The 21,660-nt window shown below is 30.4% G+C and overlaps 3 protein-coding genes across 3 annotated transcripts in view; 1 reads left to right on the top strand and 2 right to left on the bottom strand.

Moving 5' to 3' along the window:
• Nucleotides 1–21,660, top strand: part of LOC125831174 (ethanolamine-phosphate cytidylyltransferase-like) — a 912,135-nt gene that overhangs the window by 26,293 nt on the left and 864,182 nt on the right. The gene's annotated exons all lie outside the window — the stretch shown is intronic.
• LOC125831191 (nifU-like protein 3, chloroplastic) lies at nucleotides 13,374–16,652 on the bottom strand. Its single transcript, XM_049510378.1, has 5 exons — nucleotides 16,613–16,652; nucleotides 15,595–15,739; nucleotides 14,981–15,098; nucleotides 13,942–14,240; nucleotides 13,374–13,738 (listed from the first exon to the last, which is right to left on the bottom strand). Exons 2-5 carry the CDS (start codon nucleotides 15,682–15,684, stop codon nucleotides 13,547–13,549), a joined length of 699 nt encoding a protein of 232 aa, XP_049366335.1. The 5' UTR covers nucleotides 15,685–15,739; nucleotides 16,613–16,652; the 3' UTR covers nucleotides 13,374–13,546.
• LOC125831197 (uncharacterized) lies at nucleotides 19,503–20,833 on the bottom strand. Its single transcript, XM_049510383.1, has 2 exons — nucleotides 20,745–20,833; nucleotides 19,503–19,878 (listed from the first exon to the last, which is right to left on the bottom strand). The coding sequence occupies exon 2, from the start codon at nucleotides 19,875–19,877 to the stop codon at nucleotides 19,596–19,598; it is 282 nt and encodes a 93-aa protein (XP_049366340.1). The 5' UTR covers nucleotide 19,878; nucleotides 20,745–20,833; the 3' UTR covers nucleotides 19,503–19,595.

The following is a 21,660-nucleotide window of genomic DNA, read 5'->3' as shown; positions in this document are numbered from 1 at the left end:
GTTGTTACAAAAGCTCAATTCATCTAATTAAAATACCCATCTTCCATTTAAGTATCAAAAATTCAGGAATTAAAGTGAGATTACCTTGATTGGAAGGAGAATGAGGGAGGGCAAATTTGAAACTTCTTCACTTGAGTGATTAACTGATGAATCAAAAAAATTAGTATTGGGTGATTTTACCTCAAAATATGAAGCTGGGTTTACAGGTCAAATAAGAGAAAAATTGTATTCTTTCACATATAACACTACGAAATTTTTCCTTTGCTAAATTTAACCTCGTAATATGAAGAAACTATTAAAATTATTTGATATCTGCCTCGTTTTCACCTACAAAATAATTACCTACTTAAAATTTAATATTTTATGGAAACAATTTAACTTGCTTAAAAAACTCTAAGGCATATAGTGCCGTCGAAAAGGGATAGAAAATTATTTATAAAATAAGTTTGGGGATAATAGGATCTTAGTATAGTATAAGTGCATCTCTGCGATTTCGGGCATAGGTTGGGGGTACTTATACATTGTCCATTATTTTAATGTATTTTAATTTTTATTATTTTAAATTGTTATTATTCTAATACTAGTAAAATCACCTGCGTTTCGCGCAGGAATTTAATATCACTGAATTTATAAAATAATACTTAAAACATATGAGTCATTAAAACTAAAGCACTATATTATCTTACATACAAGATTACATATAACAAACATTAATAATGTAAAGAAAGATGATAATTATAATATCTTATCATTTATCCTTCAATCAATCATCTTTAATTTGATTTTATAATTTATCTTTTTCGCCCGGGAAGTGTTATTATACTTGATATTTTTGGGGATTCAAATGACCATCAATCATACTAGAGATATTAAATTTTCTAATAAATAAAAAATTGTTGGTGAAGGGATAAATAAATTTTAAAAGGATGAAAAAAATGAACAAATATTCTAATTCTAACATGTAGAAAGTTTAGCTATACCTTTTGCTTTACATATATCATTTTAAAGTTTCTCATTTAAATGTATCATAAGTAATTATTAAAAGGACAAATTACGTAAATACACAACATTACTTTACCTATTCTCAATATTTTCCTACTCTTTTATTAAAATACAAAAATTCCTTATTTTCCCTCAATTCAACTTAACCGAATACTTTATTATTTGGAAGTCAAATCAGACTTTTTCCATTCCCTAAATTTCGCCCTCAATCTCTCCCATTACAATTTCAGTTATCAAATTCAAATAATTTTGAATTTCAAAAGAATCTTATCACTATTCAACCGGATTCAGAGTTCAAATTAGGTTTTCTCATCTTCTCCATTGTGATTTCCGCCTTTTTTTTTCTTTTATTGTGTATCAATCGTTTTGGCTCTTGCATTATGCATCTAACATCTAACAAATCTCTATTTTTTTATTCAGAAGATCCTAACAGCAAAGAATTGAGTTCTAAAAGGTTGCATGACCCGATAGTCATGACAAATCAAAGTTCTAGCAAGAGAAAATCGGTAAAAAAAGTACATGCATCCACTTCAAAAGATCTGAAAACCCCAAAGAAAAGGGGTAGAAAGGTTGTCCCTCCCATTAATCGACCAACAGTACCCATGGTATGCAATTTTTATCATATATGTATCCCCTGATTTTTTTTAATCTGATGATAAATAATTTCTTATTTTTTTATTAAGTATCCTCTTTGAAATATGCAATTGTTTTCCAGATACATTAATTTTTTGCGAATTTGTTTATTAATTGTTATTCTATCAAAAGTGAAGAGAATTGTATCGAAGTTAAGTACTCGAATCACAGTTACTTTGTAGGTTATTTTTTGTCACTGTATATAAGGAATAATTGAATTTGTGTACCTCTTATGCTTTCTTATGTTTTGTTGTTATTTAGTATCAAATGAAATGAACATTATTGTATCTAAGATACTTGCTTAATTCACAATTTGGCATCTAGGTTGGTTTTGGTACTGTGCATCATAGTCAATGATAATTCTCTATATGATACTTAAAAGAATAAAAATGGTTATGAGAATTTGGGCATCAATGTTGGCGTACAAAGACAAGGAAACTGGTGAATTGTTGGGTCCACAACAGTCGTTTGAGTTGGAATATGCTCAAGACATTATGCAACAACAAAGCGATAGCCTGTTAGTATTGTAAAATAATTTATTTACTTACACATTTAATTCTCTTTTTTAATGTATCTACTTTTTGTTTGCAATGATTGTGGAATGTATGTACCTATTTTTGTTGAATACTTGAGCGACGAAATCAACATTCCATCTATTAGTTTTCGGAGTGACTATTTTCGCAATAGATATGCAACACTGTTATGGAAGTATGGTATGGACAAGTTCAAGGCGAGATATGTTAGCGATAATGATGATCCTACAAGGCCGAAGAGTGGCTACACTACACCAGCAGAAGGTGGAATGATTAATGTAGAATACTTATGTTTTATTGTATTGAAGATACGTTAATTAGTATTTTGTAATATTCTTCCCGTTTCAACACAATTATTCTAAGTAATTATTAATTTGAAGACTGTTTTTTGTCAAAAATTGTATTTCAATTTTAATTATTATTCCAATATATATAGCTTATTATATAGTATCTTGTTACAAATTGTATCTTATACACCAATACTGTTGATACAATATAACCATCAGATACAAAATATCTGATACTATATATTCTACACTTGGTAAATAACAACTAATTTTCAATTTATTTAGTATCTATTAACATGTGGTAGCCTTGATGTAAATCACAACATATGATACTATATTATTATCAGATACACAATATCCATAAAATTATTATGTATATGATACACATTTTATTATCAAATAACAAATTTGTGTATATGTTACAATTGGTACAAAACAATTAAGCTTCAATATATTTAGTATCCTTTAACAGGTTGAATCTTGTAACATTGATTTAAATCATAACAACTAACAATTTTTTATTATCAGATACAAAATATAGTTGAACTATAACGTATATGATACTAAATAAATTATCAAATAACTTAATTGTTATATTCCCCAACACATGATACAAGATGTTTTACACTAGGTATAAAACAATTCAATATATTTAGTATCAAGTGGTTATGTTATTGTAAAGCTTTTAGGTACTGACCATGAAATCAGCATTGAAATGATTATTTTTTTTACATATTCCTTTCATACTCTCCATTTGTTACTTAATTACATATGGTGGTTGTTACAGACTGTGGGGCTTTGAGAAGTTGTTCAGAGACTCGAGAAGTAACATTAGGAGAGATCGAAAGTACGCCATACAGGCAAAAAATGCATATTCAACAGTTTGTACATTTATATAAAGTTAAAATCACACCAAATGATAATATCTTATTAGCAGATTCAAAATATCCAGAAAATTAGTACACATGAAGCATAAAAATTCTTTGAATCAAACTTTTACTGTTTTTTCGAAGAACGGGGAGAAGGTTTCACAATTTGAAATTTAAAAATTATAATTCAGTTAGAGGTTTATGAACGACTGATTGGTTGAAGGAAGAAACATACGCGTGATTTGTGGGAGTCAATTATAATTTCCGTTTTAATCCCTTATTTAATGCATTAAACTGATAACAACAACTTAATAATTTAAGTATCCGCCCTTTATTAATTAAAGTATCTGCCTGTAATATTATGTATCCGAAAGACACTAAAAAAAGGGATTTTTGGTAATTAATGAAAGAGTAGGGATAGGAAGTAATTTATTTCTTATACTATGTGATTTGCCTAATTTTTACTTATTAAAATGAAAAATTAAAGGGAGAATGCATCATATTTGACAACAATTCAACTTATTATATATACTTGAAAGGGAAAAAGATTACACAAATTATTCAGTTTGTTTGGTTGTTTTTTAAAAATCAACATACCAGAGTGATTAAGTTCAATTTGAAACTACACCTCTATTCCAATCACAGTGTCGAGAAACACATCTATTACTTCAAGAAAGTTTTTACAACTTGCAGTAAACTTGAGAATCTGTTCATACTTCATATTGAATATGAACAATTAATTTATTGTGTAGTTATCTATGTCTTTGAGATTAAAAGAGACTCAGTCTAGTCATATTCCTCTACAGGTCATCCGACACATCCTTGAACTCATGTCAAAAGTTTATTAATTCTTGTCTTCTTTTCCTGGTTCACTTTGCACATCAAGGTGCGATAAAGTTTTTAAGATCTTTCTGTCCTTACAATGGCATACCAAATTTGAATTTTGTCTTCAAGAGATAATAGTATAGATCTTTAAGGAATTTTTTTACTATACCTTCAACAATTTCAGTAGAGAAAACTTGTGTGAATACTCAATTAACGTGTGATGTTTAATTTGTACTAACAAATACATAAACAATAATTTGCAGAAACATAAACAACAAAGTTTAAAACATGTACTCAAAAACAACAATTAATAACATAAGCATAAATTAATGACGGTAAAAAACATACCATGATCTGTAACAATAAGATGAAACATAAAGGAAAAAATTGTACAGGAATATTTAATTGTATAGAAGAAGAAGAAGAAGTTCAGATTTTTTGTTGTTTTAAAATGAGAGGAAATTCCTCTATTTATAGTTAGACAACAAAGGGTAGTGTGAACAAATGTTTATTGTGTCTTATCGGAAAGGTCAAAACTCTTTGGAAAAGTTACAACCCTTCGGAAAGGTCATAACCTTTCATAAAAGACACAACTTTTCATAAAAGTCACAACTCTTCATAGAAGTTATAACTTTTCATAAAAGTCGCAACTTTTCATATAAGTCGCAACTTTTCATAAAAGTAGCAACTTTTCATTAAAGTCACAACTTTTCATTAAAGTCACAACTTTTCATGAAAGGGGAAGACTAGTTTTGTAAATATATAAATTAAAAAAGGAATCCTGATTTGTGGTGGCGCCACGTAGGCGGGCCTAGGGTTCTCTTTTATATATATATATATATATGATTTTCTAAAAATATTTTTTAAAATATTATTTATATTTCATTTCCTTCTTATTCTCAACTTTTACTTCATGTGAGTTGTATCTTCTAAAAAAAATCATTAGTATGATTTTGCTAGTATTCTAATTTTTAAATTAAAGTAAAATTCATTATTGAATAAAGTTATGGACTTACGTTTTCCTTTTAATCATATTTATGTATGTTATGTTGAAATTTGATATTAGAGTATTATGCTAAATTTTTGGTTTTTAGTTTAGAATTTATGTTATATTTTAAATTTATTTGTTTTAGGAGTATTGACTTGATATTTTACATTACAGGCTATTTTTTTAAGTTAGACTAGATAGATTATCTTTTTGTCAAATATTTTATAATTTTATGACATTATATAATATTGCTCTTCTTGTCAAACATGCATTTCATGATTATCATAGAAATTATGTACTTTTAGTTTTTATGATTAATTTAATTAAAATATACTAAACTAAAAAATATAAATTAATTTTTTTATAATATTAGTTAAGAACATATGTTTATTAATTAATATATTTTCAAGAGACAATATATGTATATCTTAAATATTTAATTTAATACATTTATAAAGGCCCTTCTTCAAATATAATTTTTTAATTTTAAATAATTAATTTATATTTTTAAAATTCAATATAACCTTATGATTACACTTGTGCAACCAAACAAAACACTTGTAATTACCCTGTAATTACATTGTGACAAACAAACACGTCAGCGTAATTACTAGGTTGTGTAATTAATAGGCCGGTAATTACACCAAATTCCAATTACCTGGTGGATTTTCAAACAGGCCCTAAATAAAGAGTTTGAATTTTCCCTCTGACTTCCTTCGAAGCCTGTGATGGCTTCGTCTTCCTTCTTCTTAGTTTCTCCATGAAACTGGTTGGTAACAACAATTGTGCTTCTTTTTACCTTTAATGAACCATATGTGGTAATTGAAAATATAACCTTTCTCTTCATACGTGATGGGAAAACACTATGAATCTCGTTGTTGTTGGTTACATCACAAAAATCCTAATTTTCATGCTCCAACAACCTCCTTTCTGATAATGACTTCCTTTTGGTTTCCAAGCGATGACATACAAAGGTCTTTGAGGTGGTGGCATATTTGTCCACTTGTTTAGAGGATTTCCTTTCATTTCTGCTGCCCAATCTTTCAAATGAACAGACACGGGGTGTCAAACTTCCATTCCGTGCAAACACCAAAGTCTGTCGTGGTGTTTTACCATCCTTAAATTCCTTTTTTTCTACAGAGGTGTGGTGGGATGAATTTATTTCCTTTTCCTTCTTAGATGAAATCTGAAGAGGCTCCGGCAAGCTGAATCTTAACCTAAATCTAGGAGTGGCGACATAATATCCTTGATTTCTCAATCGCATTTGAGACTTTGTAAACCCATGTATATTTTCACCTGTGACTTCATCTCTAAGCTCTCATAACTTCACTGGATTTGAGAAGTCGTAACCTGATTTTTCAAATAATGTGAAAACATTTTAATCAAGTTTCCTTTTATCTTACCAACTTGAGTATTGCCTTTGGAGGGCTTCAAAGTGATAGACATGACTTGTGCAACTGGGACAATCATTTTCTCCTTTAAATCTTGAAATGTTGTGTAACTTAATTCTTTCCTCGGTGGGTGAACTTGTTGAGTACATTCCTCAAGCAGTGATTGTCCCTTTTTTCGATGCTCACGTGGAATATAGCAAAAAACAGGTTGCTCATTATCAATATTGGTCTGCATGTCTCCTTTAGATGGTGAAAGCTTAATGAAAACGAATGTTTCAAGGCTTCAATGGTTTACTCCATCATTGCAAACTTTTTATCCATGTTAGTTAAGTCAACCATCAAAGCATTGATATTCATTGAAGTTGGGAATCCATTGAATTATCAGATTCACCAAAGTTGGAGCCAATTTGAGAAAGTTCTCCAAAGAACACGGATGCAAGATTGCCCCAGGTGTTGCAGTTACGACTATCGTATAAGAGTTGTTGTTTTTCACCGTCTCCAAAGAAGTGAAGTATTCAGATCCATCTAGCCTACCGTTATTGAACTTACGTCGAGTAATCGGGTCAACATGACTGAGATCAGCAGATACGACATCAGTAAAGTCCTTGTATAAAAAATCACTACTCTTTCTGAAGGCCATTGCAGTAGTTGACTTTGTAGTTTTTGATTCGCAAGATAAAGAGATGAAGAGTAGAATTCGTCCCATTGGGCGTGCCAAATTTGTTCGCAACAAATTTTCGGAAGCGCTAAAAATTAATTGCAAGCAAAATAAATAAAAGAAAAAATGTGATTTTTTTTAATGAATCTTGTGAGTACAATTTTGTTGTTCTCTTGATTCTTCTCTCCTAAACTTCTTCAAGATTCGAGGGCCTTCAGTAGCGTACTTCTCAAATTGTTGGATGATGTAGACCTCCTTGAGATGTGGTTGATCTCCGGAAACGTTGGGAAGTGCTTCGTCATTTCAAGTCGATCTCCGAGAAGAACTCCGTTGACCACTCCTTCGAAGAGTTGTGTAATTGGTGTTGTAGCTTTCTCCAATCCTTGCAGAATGCTTGTTGAAGAGTTTTCTTAACACCCTTAGAATGTCATATCTAGTCCCCATTTGTAGTTGTAGGGGGGGACAAGGTTGCTTATGATTGGACAAAGGATGTCATTTTGACACTTGGCAGATTGTGATTGGTTCTTGAATTTGACTGGACTACCACATTATTTGGACACATGGCGTCGCCTTATTGGTCTTGGATGCCTAGTCACTGTGACACGTGATATGAGTTTGGGCTTCAAGGTGAAATGAACCTTGAATTTGAACTTAATAAAATGAACTTATTTATTTGTTAAGCTCAAATTAATCATTCAGCTTAAATGAACATGGATTTAATTCAAACTTTGTATGAATTTAATCCAATAAAATTTAAGTGTCTACAAGTAATAAATAAGATGCTTTTATAGCTCTAGTTAATGGCTTGTTTTTTAAATAAGAAAAATCAGATAAGATCTATTTCCCAAAACATCCTTAACGACCCCAAAAAAGAAAAAATCAAATAAGATATATTTCCCAAAATATCTCTAACGACCCCAAGCAGCTCTAGTTGGAGAAAATGACAGTGGCTTATAATTATTTTTTACTCTTTTTTTTTTTTTAGAGAAAATGAGTTTTTTTTTATGATCTTGGGCCATTTGTGTTGGATGAAGCTCCTCTCCATTACTTATTCTCTCCATTTTTTCAAGTTCCTACTCGGATGAAAGCCATGTGTCATAATTAAAAATTAAAAGCTAAGATTTAATTACCTAAATTAAAGTCTTAACTAATAACAAATAATTTTTTATTTTCTTTTAAAGAACATCAAATCCATATTTCTAGCTAAAATTTATCTCAGAAGTCATTTCAGAAAATCACTATTTTTCATTTGATTACGAGCTCTTCTTCTTCTTTTTTAAAAAAAGAAGAATTTTTTTTTGTCCTCTTTTTTGGCCATGCAGGAGTTCTTTAAATTTTTTTCTGTTCTTCTTTACATTTTCATCAAACATTAGAGAAATAGTCATCTAATACTTAGGCCTTGCGAAAAACCGTTAGAAAACTAATCAACAAATTTATTTTATTTTTAAAAAAAAATGGATAATGTTTGTTTTTTTTCTTTCAATAACTCAAAACTGCAAAAAAAAAAAAAAGAGAACAAAATAGAAAAAGATTTTTTCATTACAAAAAAAAAGTAAAAAATCGTGTTAAAAAAAGAGAGAAATTTTAGATATATTGCTGAATTGGGATTATTTTTAGCTAGAATTATGAGATTGACATTAATTAGGAAATATTATAAAGAAATTATTTGTTATTCTAATCATGGTTAGGACCTTGATTTAGATAATTAAATCTCAACCTTTAATTTTTAATTATGACACATGAATTTCATCCGAATAGGAACTTGGGGAAATGGAGAGAATGAGTAATGGAGAGGAGCCTCATCCGTTTGTGTTATAATTTTGATTTTTGAATATAGAGAGAATTGAGATATTTTACTGTATGGAAATTTATTAAATTAATAAAAATAAGAAAATATATTATATATGTTTATAAGTATAATCATATCATATATTTATATAAAATAAAATCCTAGGCCCGCCTACGTGGCACCACAACAAATCAGGATTTCCTTTTAATTTATTTTATTTCCAAAACTAGCCTTTCTCTTTTATGAAAAGTTGTGACTTTTACGAAAAGTTGCGACTTTTATGAAAAGTTGTGACATTAATGAAAACTTGCGACTTTTATGAAAAGTTGTGACTTTTACGAAAAGTTGTGACTTTTACGAAAAGTTGCGACTTTTATGAAAAGTTGTGACATTAATGAAAACTTGCAACTTTTATGAAAAGTTGTGACTTTTATGAAAGATTGTGACCTTTCTGAAGGGTTGCAATTTTTCTGAAGGGTCGCAACTTTTCCCAAAGAGTTGTGATCTTTCCGATAAGGCACAATAAACATTTGTTCACACTACCCTTTGTTGTCTATAAATAGAGGAATTTTCTCTCATTTTAAAATAACAAAAATTTTGAACTTCTTCTGGACTGTTAAATATTTGTGTACTTTGCTCCTGTTGAGTGGCTCACTAGCACCATTGTTTTTGTATCAATACACTGGTGAATAAAATTGTTCTATCCTGAGAGGATCTATTCCTTTAAACATCGGGTACTAGAGGGGAATTATTCCCTTAAGGGGACATTGTGCATTTAGTGGGCTCAAATTTTTCCATTCTGTTCATTCTATTGATACAGATCCTGGTATGCTTTTTACAGTCATTAATTTATGCTTATAATATTAGTTATAATTTTTGAGTACATTCTTAAACTTTGTTGTTTATCTGCAAAATTATTGTTATAAGTATTTGTTAGTGCAGATTAAATAACAAACATTAATTGAGTATTTATGCAGGTTTTCTCTACTGAAATTGTTAAAGGTACAATAAAAAAATCCCTTACAAATCTCTAATTTCTTCATCAATAACGCCATTCCTTCACATACAAGGATGAGATTTTTTGTTCATTAAAAAAAATCATTTGAGAGTTAATAACTTTGCATGCCCATATTTTTTGGCTTTTATATTGTAAGTTATCTATTTTTACTAAGTTTTATCAGTGGGTATTATGAGTACTTTAAGGATTGAAAGTTGATTGAAGTGTTAGTCAATTTTTTGAGGTATGCTATTTCAAAACATAGGAAGTTTTCTGGTTAGAATGATTTGTTATCATCATTCAATATCTAATAGTTTACTCCATTTAATATATGTTTTTCTCGTTGTTTTGTTGTCTACTTAAAATTGTATTGACTATTTTCCGTTTGGTATGTATATGATCTCACTTGTACAAAGCTTTCGTCCTTTTAATGCTTTTATTTTTTCCTTCTCATTCGACTCTTCTAAATATTTTTGGTGTGAGTTATGACTATTTTCGGCAAGCTCTATTTGAAGAATATGAAAGAAAACCTACTATAAATAAAAGTAATATCTTAAGCTACAAAATATATGTCTATTAACATAGATTTGTTGGCCTTCATGTCCCAAGTTATTGCCGAGCATTTGAGTTATCTAGAATATTTTTTATTTTTTTCATGTTCGAGAATATTTCTTTAACATGAGTCTAGAATCTAAAATTTGATCTACTTGTACTTTCATAATGCAACAATTATACTTACATATTTCTGAAAAAGTCATAAAGTTGCATTAGTAAAATATTTAGAAGGGCCTTCAGAGCAACAATATGATGAAGAATGAATTTCTGAAAGGGTCAACAATATTATTTTTGTTGTTGTTTCAAATTTATTTTTCTCCTTCTATAAATTTTGTTAGAGTAACAAAGTAACAATAACGAAAAGTGTTGAACGCTTGACCTCAAACAAGTTGATTGTCTCTACAAAAATTATTTATGTTGTTGTGGTGTATATTTTTTATCGGTCTTAACTTATTTATAACTAATATTGATTATCGAAAATATTCACATATTTTTTTAACAAGGAGTTATTCTAACTATAAAATTATCAGATTCTATATTTTTCATGTACAAAAAAATAGAAAAAGCGATACTTCATCGCTACATAAAATTATCACTCAATTTTAACAAGACAATTATATCTGCAAACATATATTATGATAAATTATGTAAAAGATAAAAACGATTAGATATCAAGATATTTTTAATCATTCATTTTATATTTACAATTCTTGAAATATGTGATAATGTCAAATCATTTAATTTTTGTTGAAATGTTCTTAAAACCTACTAAAATTCACTTTTTTCCTTTCTTATAATAGTTGATTATTGAAAAGGTTGTTCAAAAGCTTAGAAAGATTATTTATGCCAGCGCGAAGCGCGAGTCAATTACCTAGTATATATATAAAAGAGAACATTAGGCCCGCCTACGTGGTGTCACCACAAACAAGAATTCCCTTTTAATTTATTTATTTACAAAACTAGACTTCCCCTTTCATGAAAAGTTGTGAAATTTATGAAAAATTGTGACTTTTATGAAAAGTTGCGACTTTAATGAAGAGTTGCGTCTTTTATGAAAAGTTGTGATTTTTATGAAAAGTTGCGACTTTTATGAAGAGTTGTGACTTTTATGAAAATTTGTGACTTTTATGAAAGGTTGTGACATTTTCAAAGGGTTGCAACTTTGTCAAATAGTTGTAACCTTTCCGATAAGGCACAATAAACATTTGTTCACACTACCCTTTGTTGTCTATAAATAAATGGATTTCCTCTCATTTTAAAACAACAAAAAATCTAAACCTCTTCTTATTCTTCTTCTTTTTCACAATTAAATATTTGTGTACTTTGCTCCGGTTGAGTGGCTCATTGACACCATTGCTTATGTTACAGATCCTAATATATATTTTTATAGTCATTAATTTATGCTTATGTTATTAAGGATAAATGATAAGATATAATAATCTTCATTTTCCTTTACATTATTAATGTTTGTTACTACGTAATCTTGTATGTAAGATAATATAGTGTTTTAGTTTTAATGACTGATAGATTTTAAGTATACTTTATAAATTTCATGATATTAAATTCCCGCGCAAAGCGCGAGTAATTTTACTAGTATAGTATATTTGTGTGTGTATATATATATATATAACAATTTTTTTTATTGCGGCCAATATGTTTAAGCCTTTGAAAATTAAGGGGTGAAGTAATAACGATGCAATTATACATTATTTAAGGTCAAATGCATGTACAACTTCTTAAACTATCTTGAAAATTTATTTAGATAGTTAAACTCAATGTTGTTCTAATTGAACCCAATATTATGTTCATATTCGTCCATACTCCATATCAAATATAAATAGTTGATTTGGCACATAACGTGGATTGCACTGCACAACATTTAATTGTGTGAGTGTTCTCTAATGTAGAATATAATGGTAACATTATAATTTTCTGAAGACTTTTATTTAGATTCTAATTTATTTTTACACCTTCTCATTCTTCTATTCTTCGCTTATTTTTCTCTTTTCATTTGTCCAAATAAAGTCGACAAAAAGAATTTCCTTGTAAAAATAATTTTTATTTCTTTGTAATTCTGCTGAATTTTCTTTCATTTTTATCTTGCATACTTGATTTATGTCCATAAAAAATTTTATTATTGGAGATCTCGCAAGAAAATCCAGAAATTTAGGTTATGACACCTAAGTGCGAGTAGTGTTATGCTACATATGTTACTAAAGTTGCTATTGTTGGAGATCAAGGGCGGAGCCATGTACAGGATTCCGAGTGCTCGAACACCCAACTTCAACGAAAATTGTGTTTATGTATACAGAAAATACTGAAAAATTGATATAACTTATTCGTGAGTACTCATAAACCAAAAGGTCTGATGGATGCTTTGGTTTACAAGCTGTGATGCCTTCAATTGAGGGTTCACATCTTGGTCAAAACACAAACACAATCTACCTTACTGAAGGTTTTTCTTACATTTTTACTCTATCTACCTTACTGAAGTTTTTTCTTACATTTTTACTCTTCTTTTTATACTTTTTCACTGCTATTTCCTTACTTTTCTTCTATTCTATTTTTATTACTTTTCTATTTTTAGTATTTTATTTACCAACTAAACTATAAAAATACTAGTAAGCTTCTACAAGGAAACCCTTCTTGGCTAGCAACTTAACATTAAAGAAAGTGAACACCCATGACCTTAAAATCCTAGATCCGTCACTGTTGGAGATTTTATTCTTCAATTGAACCTTATGATAGTGTAAACTGCAACAGTATAGTTTCTCTTTTAATTGGTTAAGTTAAACAACTCTTCAACATTAACAAGTTTAGTTGCAAAATATATCTACTAGTCAACATTTTGCTATTGAAGTTGCTAATATTGACAATATAAAAGTGTTGATTTATGAGTACACTAGTGAAGGGATAAAGAATGCTACATGTTGTATACCAAAAATGATACTGTAAATCTTTAGTAACTGCTGAAATTCTTGAAGGAAAATGTAGTCGCGCGTATGGCTGAGCATTTTCTTCAATCTGTCAACTGAACAGCAGCAATAGCTGGTATTGCATCTCTCAATTTTTGAGTAAGAGCTACACGAACTGTCATCACAGAAGCAGCCGGTCCACTTAGCCTAACCTTAACAATGTAGTCGTTAATCTGTACAAGCTCCAGTTCTCCACCACCGGCACCTACCAAGTATGGTCTTATCTCTCCAAGAAGCTGACATTATTGGAAATTTCAATATTGGTGTCTAAATACTACTCATAATAAGTTAAGAATAATGGACTGATTTCTCATATAGTCACTCAACTAATAGTTATTATGTCAAATGATCAAGAGTTTGACTTTTATGAGATAATAACTAATAGTCGAGTGAGAGAAATCAACTCAAGAGTAATTACTAATCATAAGAAATATTGTACCTTTTCAATATTTTCCTCATTTAACTCAAGGCCAGTTTCAGAGTCAAGAATCTGTTCAACTGCCATTATTTCAGGGATTTTGTCCCGAAGACGAGTTTCAATTCCCATTTTAAGTGTCATTGTTGAACTTGGACAAGATCCACATGCTCCTTGAAGCTTAAGAATTACAACGAGGCCATCGATCTCATGTAGTACCACATTTCCTCCATCAGCCATTAGGCCTGGCCTGACTTGCTCTAGAACCTTCTCAACGTTTTCCTCAGTAAGTGGAAGGACACAACTTGGTGATACCACAGCACCTTCAGTATCAATAAACAAAATGAAGGAACAATCATATGATTAGTTACGGTCACATAATAAATGGAACAGGTTTGTAGGACAATAATAACACATTCCATTTACCATAATAATGTATTACTACCACATAACAAACTCAGAAGTACCAAGGGCGGAGCTAGAAACCTAGATACGGGTTCGGTCGAACCCAATAACTTTTTCTCAAACAGTGTGTGTTAAGAAATTCATTAATACGTACACATTAAATTTTACAGCCCAATTATAAGCACATGAAGTCGTCATTCTAGTATATAGAACCCATAAAGTCAAAATCCTGGCTTTGCCTCTGCAGTCAGTAGTTGTATTGCTGAAAGGAGACCTTAGTAAGATAGATTATGAGAAGAAATGGTAGTCTGATCATTCGTTTTATTTGATCTTGAAAATTAAGTTACAACGGTGATACTATAGGAATCTACACAAAACAAATGCCAGGATGCTCCAACTTTATGATTAACTCATACACAGATAAGACATGTAAGAACAAAGAAGAACTTAATGTAGTCAATGAAAGGACTCAAAAGACGAGGCAGCATTGAAAATTAACTCTGTTTAGAGGATAAAAGGCAATAACCGAAGGTTTAAACCATGGAAGTCTTTGTATTCTGTAGTGATACTTATTTCAGTCACAAAAGGAAAAAAAGTCGGCTACCTCTAAATTTACAGAAGCAATAAAAACATAATTGGATGAAACTGCATCATTCACCTGCATTTTTTCTTCTTTGTCCAGTTCGACCGGGCCCAAGGAAGTGTCTAACATGATATTGACCTCTTAGAAAAGAACTTTGCTTTGAAGAAATTGGGCTGCCTTGTGACACACAGTTCTATAAAGAGGTAATGACAGCAACATTACGTCATGGAAAATGAAGAAATTTTCTCCAGATAGATATACACAATTTAACAGTGCAATCGAAGCAGTCATGGAACCAGGAATTTCGCGAAAGGGGTACAAAATTAAATATACATACATAATAGTTAACATTTAAACTCTGTACACCACATAATTTTCCAGCAGAGGGTGTGCACAAGACCACCCTTTGCCTAAGGTGGCTCTGCCTATGAATCAAAGTGCAAATTGTGGAAAGGAGGTAAACAATGTACATGTCCATTGGATTCATATGTTTTATAAGAGTAAATTAGCTTCCTTGATTAAGGTAGACCAAAAGAATTTACATACGCAAGTATAGAAAAGCATAAATTCTATCTAAGACTAAGGTATATGCTATCCTAAAAATATGGTAACTACATCATCATTCGCATAACGAGTATACAAAGTACATTTGACTTTACTCTTAACAAACAGAAATTGAGTGGTAATACCTTTTGAAAGGAAGTAGAGGTAGGAGACAACCATTCTGATGACGCCACCTTGGGTTTGAGACCTCGCGTTTGTGTTGAAATTGCAAACATTATGTACTTCAGTATCACCAATAGTACTGAGGACTCATGTTTCTTGAGTATATTCCTGGAGTACATGGTTCTAGCTGAGTTAGAACTAGAAGTAGACTTACCGAGGAGCTGTGGCATACCCCCCTTTGTCAGAAATTTATACCAAGTATATATATATATATATATATATATATATATAAGTAAAAAATTACTTTATATACATATATAATAACTTGGACACCCTTAACTAAATTCCTGATTTTGCCACTGCCTAGGAGGAAAAGACCAAGGTCTAAACCAAGAATATCAAATGGAAGATGGATTATTTAACACTAGTTTGCTTATACCGGAAGTCCGGAACACAATGTCCAAGTGAGATTTCTTTATGATTTCAATTTTTTCATGTTTGGTTGGTTAGGATGTTTTGGAAAATATGGTTTTCCCCGGCAAGAAAACAAATTCCACAAAAAATGAGGAAATTGACTTCCCAAAGTTCATTGTCTCTTCCCATCACTCACACCCCCATAGTATTTCACTAGAAAACACGCCCACCACACCCCATTGTGTTTTTCGCAAGATTACATATAAATGCTCGAGATAATATGTATTTTACTTACTCACCAAACGCTCGAAAATAATTAAAGAAACTCAATACATTTTCCTTCATACCAAACACATCCTAAATCACAATTGATTTTACTTCTTACAAAACAAAATGCAATCCCTAATTTACAATACTTTCAACAATTCAAAATTCATTTGGTTATATCAAAGTTGATATCTTGCTAACTTTTTCATTCATTTATTTTATGACTAATAAAAATGAAATTTAACATTTAAAAGTGTGTACAGTTCATATTAAAATGAGACAAACAGAGTAAAATCCAACTCCTGTAAAGCAAGAAAAGCAATTACATAAGAAAAATGAAATTGGGGAAAGTATGGATACCTGGTATCATGAGTCAGTAGAACCAAATTTAGGAGTTTGTTTATTTGATTGAATTGTGATTGTAAGGTAAGGTAGTTATTTAGAGGTAATGGATGTGGTTAGGACACGTACGCTTTCACTCATCTCTACCTTGGTTTCTTTTTCTTTTAATCTGGGTTCGATTAATCTCAATTTGCATCACGTATAAAATTTATTTAGGAGAAGCATTTTAAATAGGCATAATACATAAAATGTCATTTAATTTACTGTCAATTGACATTTATGTCCTCCAATTTTGGGTGTACACAAGTAAACACATACGTTTTATGTGTCCAACATGACGTTTTGCGTGTATTATGTCATATAGGACTTATGTGTCTACTACTCTACTTATTTAATTTTATACAAGTTTAAGTGTTTATTATGATATTTGGTATGGTATATGGTATACAATTAAATTATTTTTTTTGGTATTCGGTACTTAGAAATAACATACCGAAATATCGAATACCATATCGAAGTATATAGTTACATAAATATATATATATATATATATAAATACTAACAAATATGCAACCTAGTATCAGTATAAACTAAATGTTTAGAAGTTGAAACTTTGACTATTCTATTTTGATTGAATTATATTTGTAGTTTAATTGATTAACAAAAGGAGTTGTTTGTACTTTATTTTGAATATATATTTCTACATGTGTAATGTGCTAGTATGATACAATTGAGACATTTTTTTTTAATTGTCGAAGTCATAATACTCTATTATACGAGTTTATATTAGTCGAAGTTGAACAAACTACGGTTACTGATTTACCATACCGTAGAATACCGAAATCGAACAATACCGAGTTAGATTGGTATGGTAATGGTATAATATTTTAAAAATCGAATATCAAAATTACGATATCGAAACTTTCAAATACCATACCGTATCATACCATGTCCATCCATGGTTGGACCCTATACTACATTCTCTTTGGGGGCGGAGCTAAGTGTGAGTTCGAAGGTTCGAACGAATCTAGTGGCTTTTTCGTAAATTTTTATATTTATATTAAAAAATTAAGTAAAAATATATGTATATTAACTTGTGAACCTTCTAACAAAACTGATTAATGGCTCAGTGGTAAGAAACTATCATGGAAATAATTACCATACTAAAGAATTTGAACCCCACCATCAACTACGAGAACGTCATGCTAGCACAAGAAATTATTCACGAAATTAAGAAGCTTAATACAGGAAGAAATGTGATTATGAAGCTTGGTATGATCAAAGCCTATTACATAATTTCTTGGTCTTTTACTTGCTTGGTGCTTTAAAGATTGCGATTCAATTAACTTATTATCAACATGATTTATGACCAATAATCAGTACTCTCTTATTATTAATGGGGTAAAATATGATTTCTTTCGTTTTACAAGGGGATTAAATCATTTTCTCCTTAGATATGTCCATGATGGAGTAACCCATCAGTGACTCTCTAAAGTTGACAGTAATTTTCACTTAGACACTCCTATTGAACTTTGTTCATTTTAGACATCTCATGTCATGTTTCACTGTGTCATTTTAACACTTTTTACTGACATGACATAGTAATTGTGATACACTCCTTACCAGCGTGTGGACAGTTTATTTGACCTATTTTTATTTTATTTTTTCTTCTTCTTCCCCATTTTTGCCACCATTTTCTAAAGCTTAAACTCCTTCCATGGAGAAATAGATATAATGATGCTACAACACCAAGAGATTAAGTTTAAACAACTTTTCTTATTTTGTTGTCATTCTTCCTCCTCGAGATGTTTTGAAAAAAAATCGAAATACATCTTTTTTTTTTATAAAAAAGTTCTAGAAAATTCTTATAGGAAACTCTTTGTTTAGATTTAAAGAGCTTAATTTTATTTGAAGTTTCAAGTAAGACAAATTAGTTTTTGCAAAGAGATTGTGCTTTTGTAAATTTATTTATTTTTCAAATAGTTAAATTACTATGAAAATATTTTGGAGAAAGACAATCTAGATTAGGGAGATGTTGGGGTTTTGGGGGTGTGAGGGGGGAGGATGAGAGGTGGTGGAGAAGATGATTTGAGTGTTGGGGAGGGGGGGTAGGGTAGGGGGTTGTGGACTGTGGAAAGACAATCTGGTGGAGGGCGGGGTTGAGGATCAGGGGTGGGGGTGGTGGAGAAGACAACATATGAGCAAGTGGTTAATTGTTTAAAAATTATTTGGATAAAAAGTTCTACGTGTCATTAAGTTATTTATCTTTCTTCTTTTTTTTCTACTCAAAATTCATTATTTAAAAATTATTTTTAATATATATATCACATGTCTTTATTTAATTTGTCATTTTGACAAGTCATCGGCGAGTGTATTACACACACCTTACATATTTGGCAGATTATAAAAAAAAGTGTCAAAATAACACATCGAAACATGATATGAGAGGTCTAAAATGAATAAAGTCTAGTTAAGGTATCTAAGTAAAAATTAATGCCAACTTTAGGAGTTATCCATGGATTACTTATAAGTTATAAGCATTATCCCCCACCCCCTCCCTCCCTCCTTTGACATAAGATAATAGAAAATCAATATTCTTGTTCATATGACAACTAATAGCAAAGCAATAACAACTATGTAAAGGGAACTGTAACAATCACAATAAGATGCAATCACTTAAATAAATATAGTAAATCATAAATGATATCAAATAGCAAGAGCCAGGGACCATATGAGTAAGCTATACTACAACCAACACACTGATATATACTACCATCAAATCAAATACTACATGATTAAGTTAGTAATACCTTTTATTGTTACTGCGATCTCCAAACCTTTTTTTTAAATCTAAAGTTGTAACTTAAATTTGGACTATACCATATCTAATCAGAACAAGTGCAAGAAATTAAAAAGAATTCAAATATTCAGATTTCATTCATAAAAACAATCTGTATACATATAACTAAACCTTTCAATGATTCAAATGTAAAACACAAAATTACTTTTTCTGGCACTTGTCCTTGATCCATTTAAACCCCAATGAAGTTCCACTCTTCACCTTTTTTGCACCCACCACCGCCGCAGCCTTCGCCTTGTCAGCCCCCACCGCCGCCGCTGACTTCGCCTTCCCAAAACTCGCCGATGCCACCGCCGTCACCTTCTCCATCTTCTTACCACCGCCGCCACCGCCGCCGTTTTTTCCTTTGTTCCCATAATCTTCATCTACGACGTCGTTTTGGCTGCCCCATTGATCTGCCCAACTGTTCCCGTGACTTCCCATTCTTGAAAAAAAAAAGAGAAAAATCAAATCTCTATCAACCAAAACAAGAAAAAGTTACAAATTTTGGCAAAATTCTAGCACAGATTGGTAAAGGGACTGATGGGGTTTTCAAGATTTCATAGGAAAACAACCCATAGAAAAAAAAGTTAGAATCTTTGTCAACAAAATTAAGTAAAAGTAACAAAAATTTTGAAAACCAAAAGAGATTGGTCAAGGGACTAATGGAGTTTGCAAGATTTTAATGAAGGGAACAACCATAGAATCTTTATCAACCAAAACAAGAAAAAGTTACAAATCTTTGAAAACCCAAAAGAAATTGGTAATGAACTGATGGGGTTTGCAAAATTTTAGTGAGAACAATCCATTGAAAAAGCAAAGTTAGAATCTTTATGAACCAAAAACAAGAAAAAGTTACAGATCTTTGAAAGAGATTGATAAAGGGACTGATGGGGTTTGCAAGATTTTGATGGAGAACATTCCATAGAAAAAAAAAGTTGGAATCCTTATCAACCAAAACAAGTAAAAGTTACAAATTCTTTGAAAACCAAAAGAGATTAGTAAAATGACTGATGGGGTTTGCAAGATTTTGATGAAAAACAACCAATAGAAAAATATAAGTTAGAATTTTTATTAACCAAAAACAAGAAAAAGTTACAAATCTTTGGAAAAATAGAGAGATTGGGTAAAGGGACTAATGAGGTTTGCAATATTTTAATGGAAAACAACTCATAGAAAAAAAAGTTACAATCTTTAGGAACCAAAAACAAGAAAAAGTTACAACCTTTGACAATAAAATAACAATCTGTGATAACCCAAACACTAAAACTTGACAGAAATGAGAAGTAGAAGAAAAGATCAAATTTTTACCAGATATTGGTGATGGGGTTGCTCCAAGTTTTTTTTTTTTTTTTTTGTAAAATGTGAACAGAGAGGATAATAAAAAGGACCAATTGTAAGAAGGAATTTAAGGCAGCTAAGGTAAACGCTTAGCTGTCAGGATCAGGAATCTTCTTATACATTAGGTTTCACAAAATTAAGCCTAAAGTTTGGTACATTTACACTTTCACTCCTTATATTATACTTCTATGTGTACTTTCAACCTCATACTCTTAATTTTCAAAGGTTTTAGTATCGGAAAAGGCCAAATATCTTTTGTATTATTGCAAATAATTAAAATATATCCCTTTTGCTATATTCAATCGAGATAAAGTCCTTTCATTATAATTTGATATAAGTTAGTTCTTAATTTTGATAGATGACTTAGAATCAAATGAGTCAATCTCCAATTTTAACAGTTTGGACCTATTCCATTTCCCTTTGAGTTCTTTTCTTGCATCTTCTTCTCTTTTCAATGTAGTTGGTCTAAACATTTATTTGACATGTTCTATATATGAAGTATATTTTTTTCTGAGCAATAGTATTTATTTATTTATTTTCATAATTGATTAACTATTCTTCTCGGAATAGACAATGATGTATAATGTATCATACGTTTTTGTCTAAAATAAGGAATTTTCTATTTTCTATCTTCTATTTTAGAAATGACACTTTGGGTGTAAAAACAAGAACATTATGGGAATCCTAATAAATTTTCCCATAGGACAATTTGACTTCTATATTAGCAAAGACATTTACCGCACATTAGGAAATGTGTAATTTACAAATTGGGGTATCATCTAGACTTTTCTTCTTTTCCTATATATTGCTTATTAGTGAACACCTTAAGTTTTGCGTATTGATTATTTTCTCTTACTATTTCATTAAGGAAATCAAGATTTTAACC

This window comes from Solanum verrucosum, unplaced genomic scaffold, assembly GCF_900185275.1.
Source record: "Solanum verrucosum unplaced genomic scaffold, falcon-dt-bn FXZP01000049.1, whole genome shotgun sequence".
In the NCBI taxonomy this organism is placed as follows: domain Eukaryota; kingdom Viridiplantae; phylum Streptophyta; class Magnoliopsida; order Solanales; family Solanaceae; genus Solanum; species Solanum verrucosum.
Note: the sequence above shows the minus strand (reverse complement) of the source record. Positions and strands in the feature narration are given on the sequence as shown.

Excerpts from the sequence above, each read along its gene's own strand:
- LOC125831191 (XM_049510378.1), bottom strand. The coding sequence starts at position 15,684 with ATGTTTGCAATTTCAACACAAACGCGAGGTCTCAAACCCAAGGTGGCG. Across the intron at positions 15,099-15,594 it reads CCTCTACTTCCTTTCAAAAG|AACTGTGTGTCACAAGGCAG; the intron begins GTATTACCACTC and ends ACCTCTTTATAG. Across the intron at positions 13,739-13,941 it reads ATGAGGAAAATATTGAAAAG|CTTCTTGGAGAGATAAGACC; the intron begins GTACAATATTTC and ends CAATAATGTCAG.
- LOC125831197 (XM_049510383.1), bottom strand. The coding sequence starts at position 19,877 with ATGGGAAGTCACGGGAACAGTTGGGCAGATCAATGGGGCAGCCAAAAC.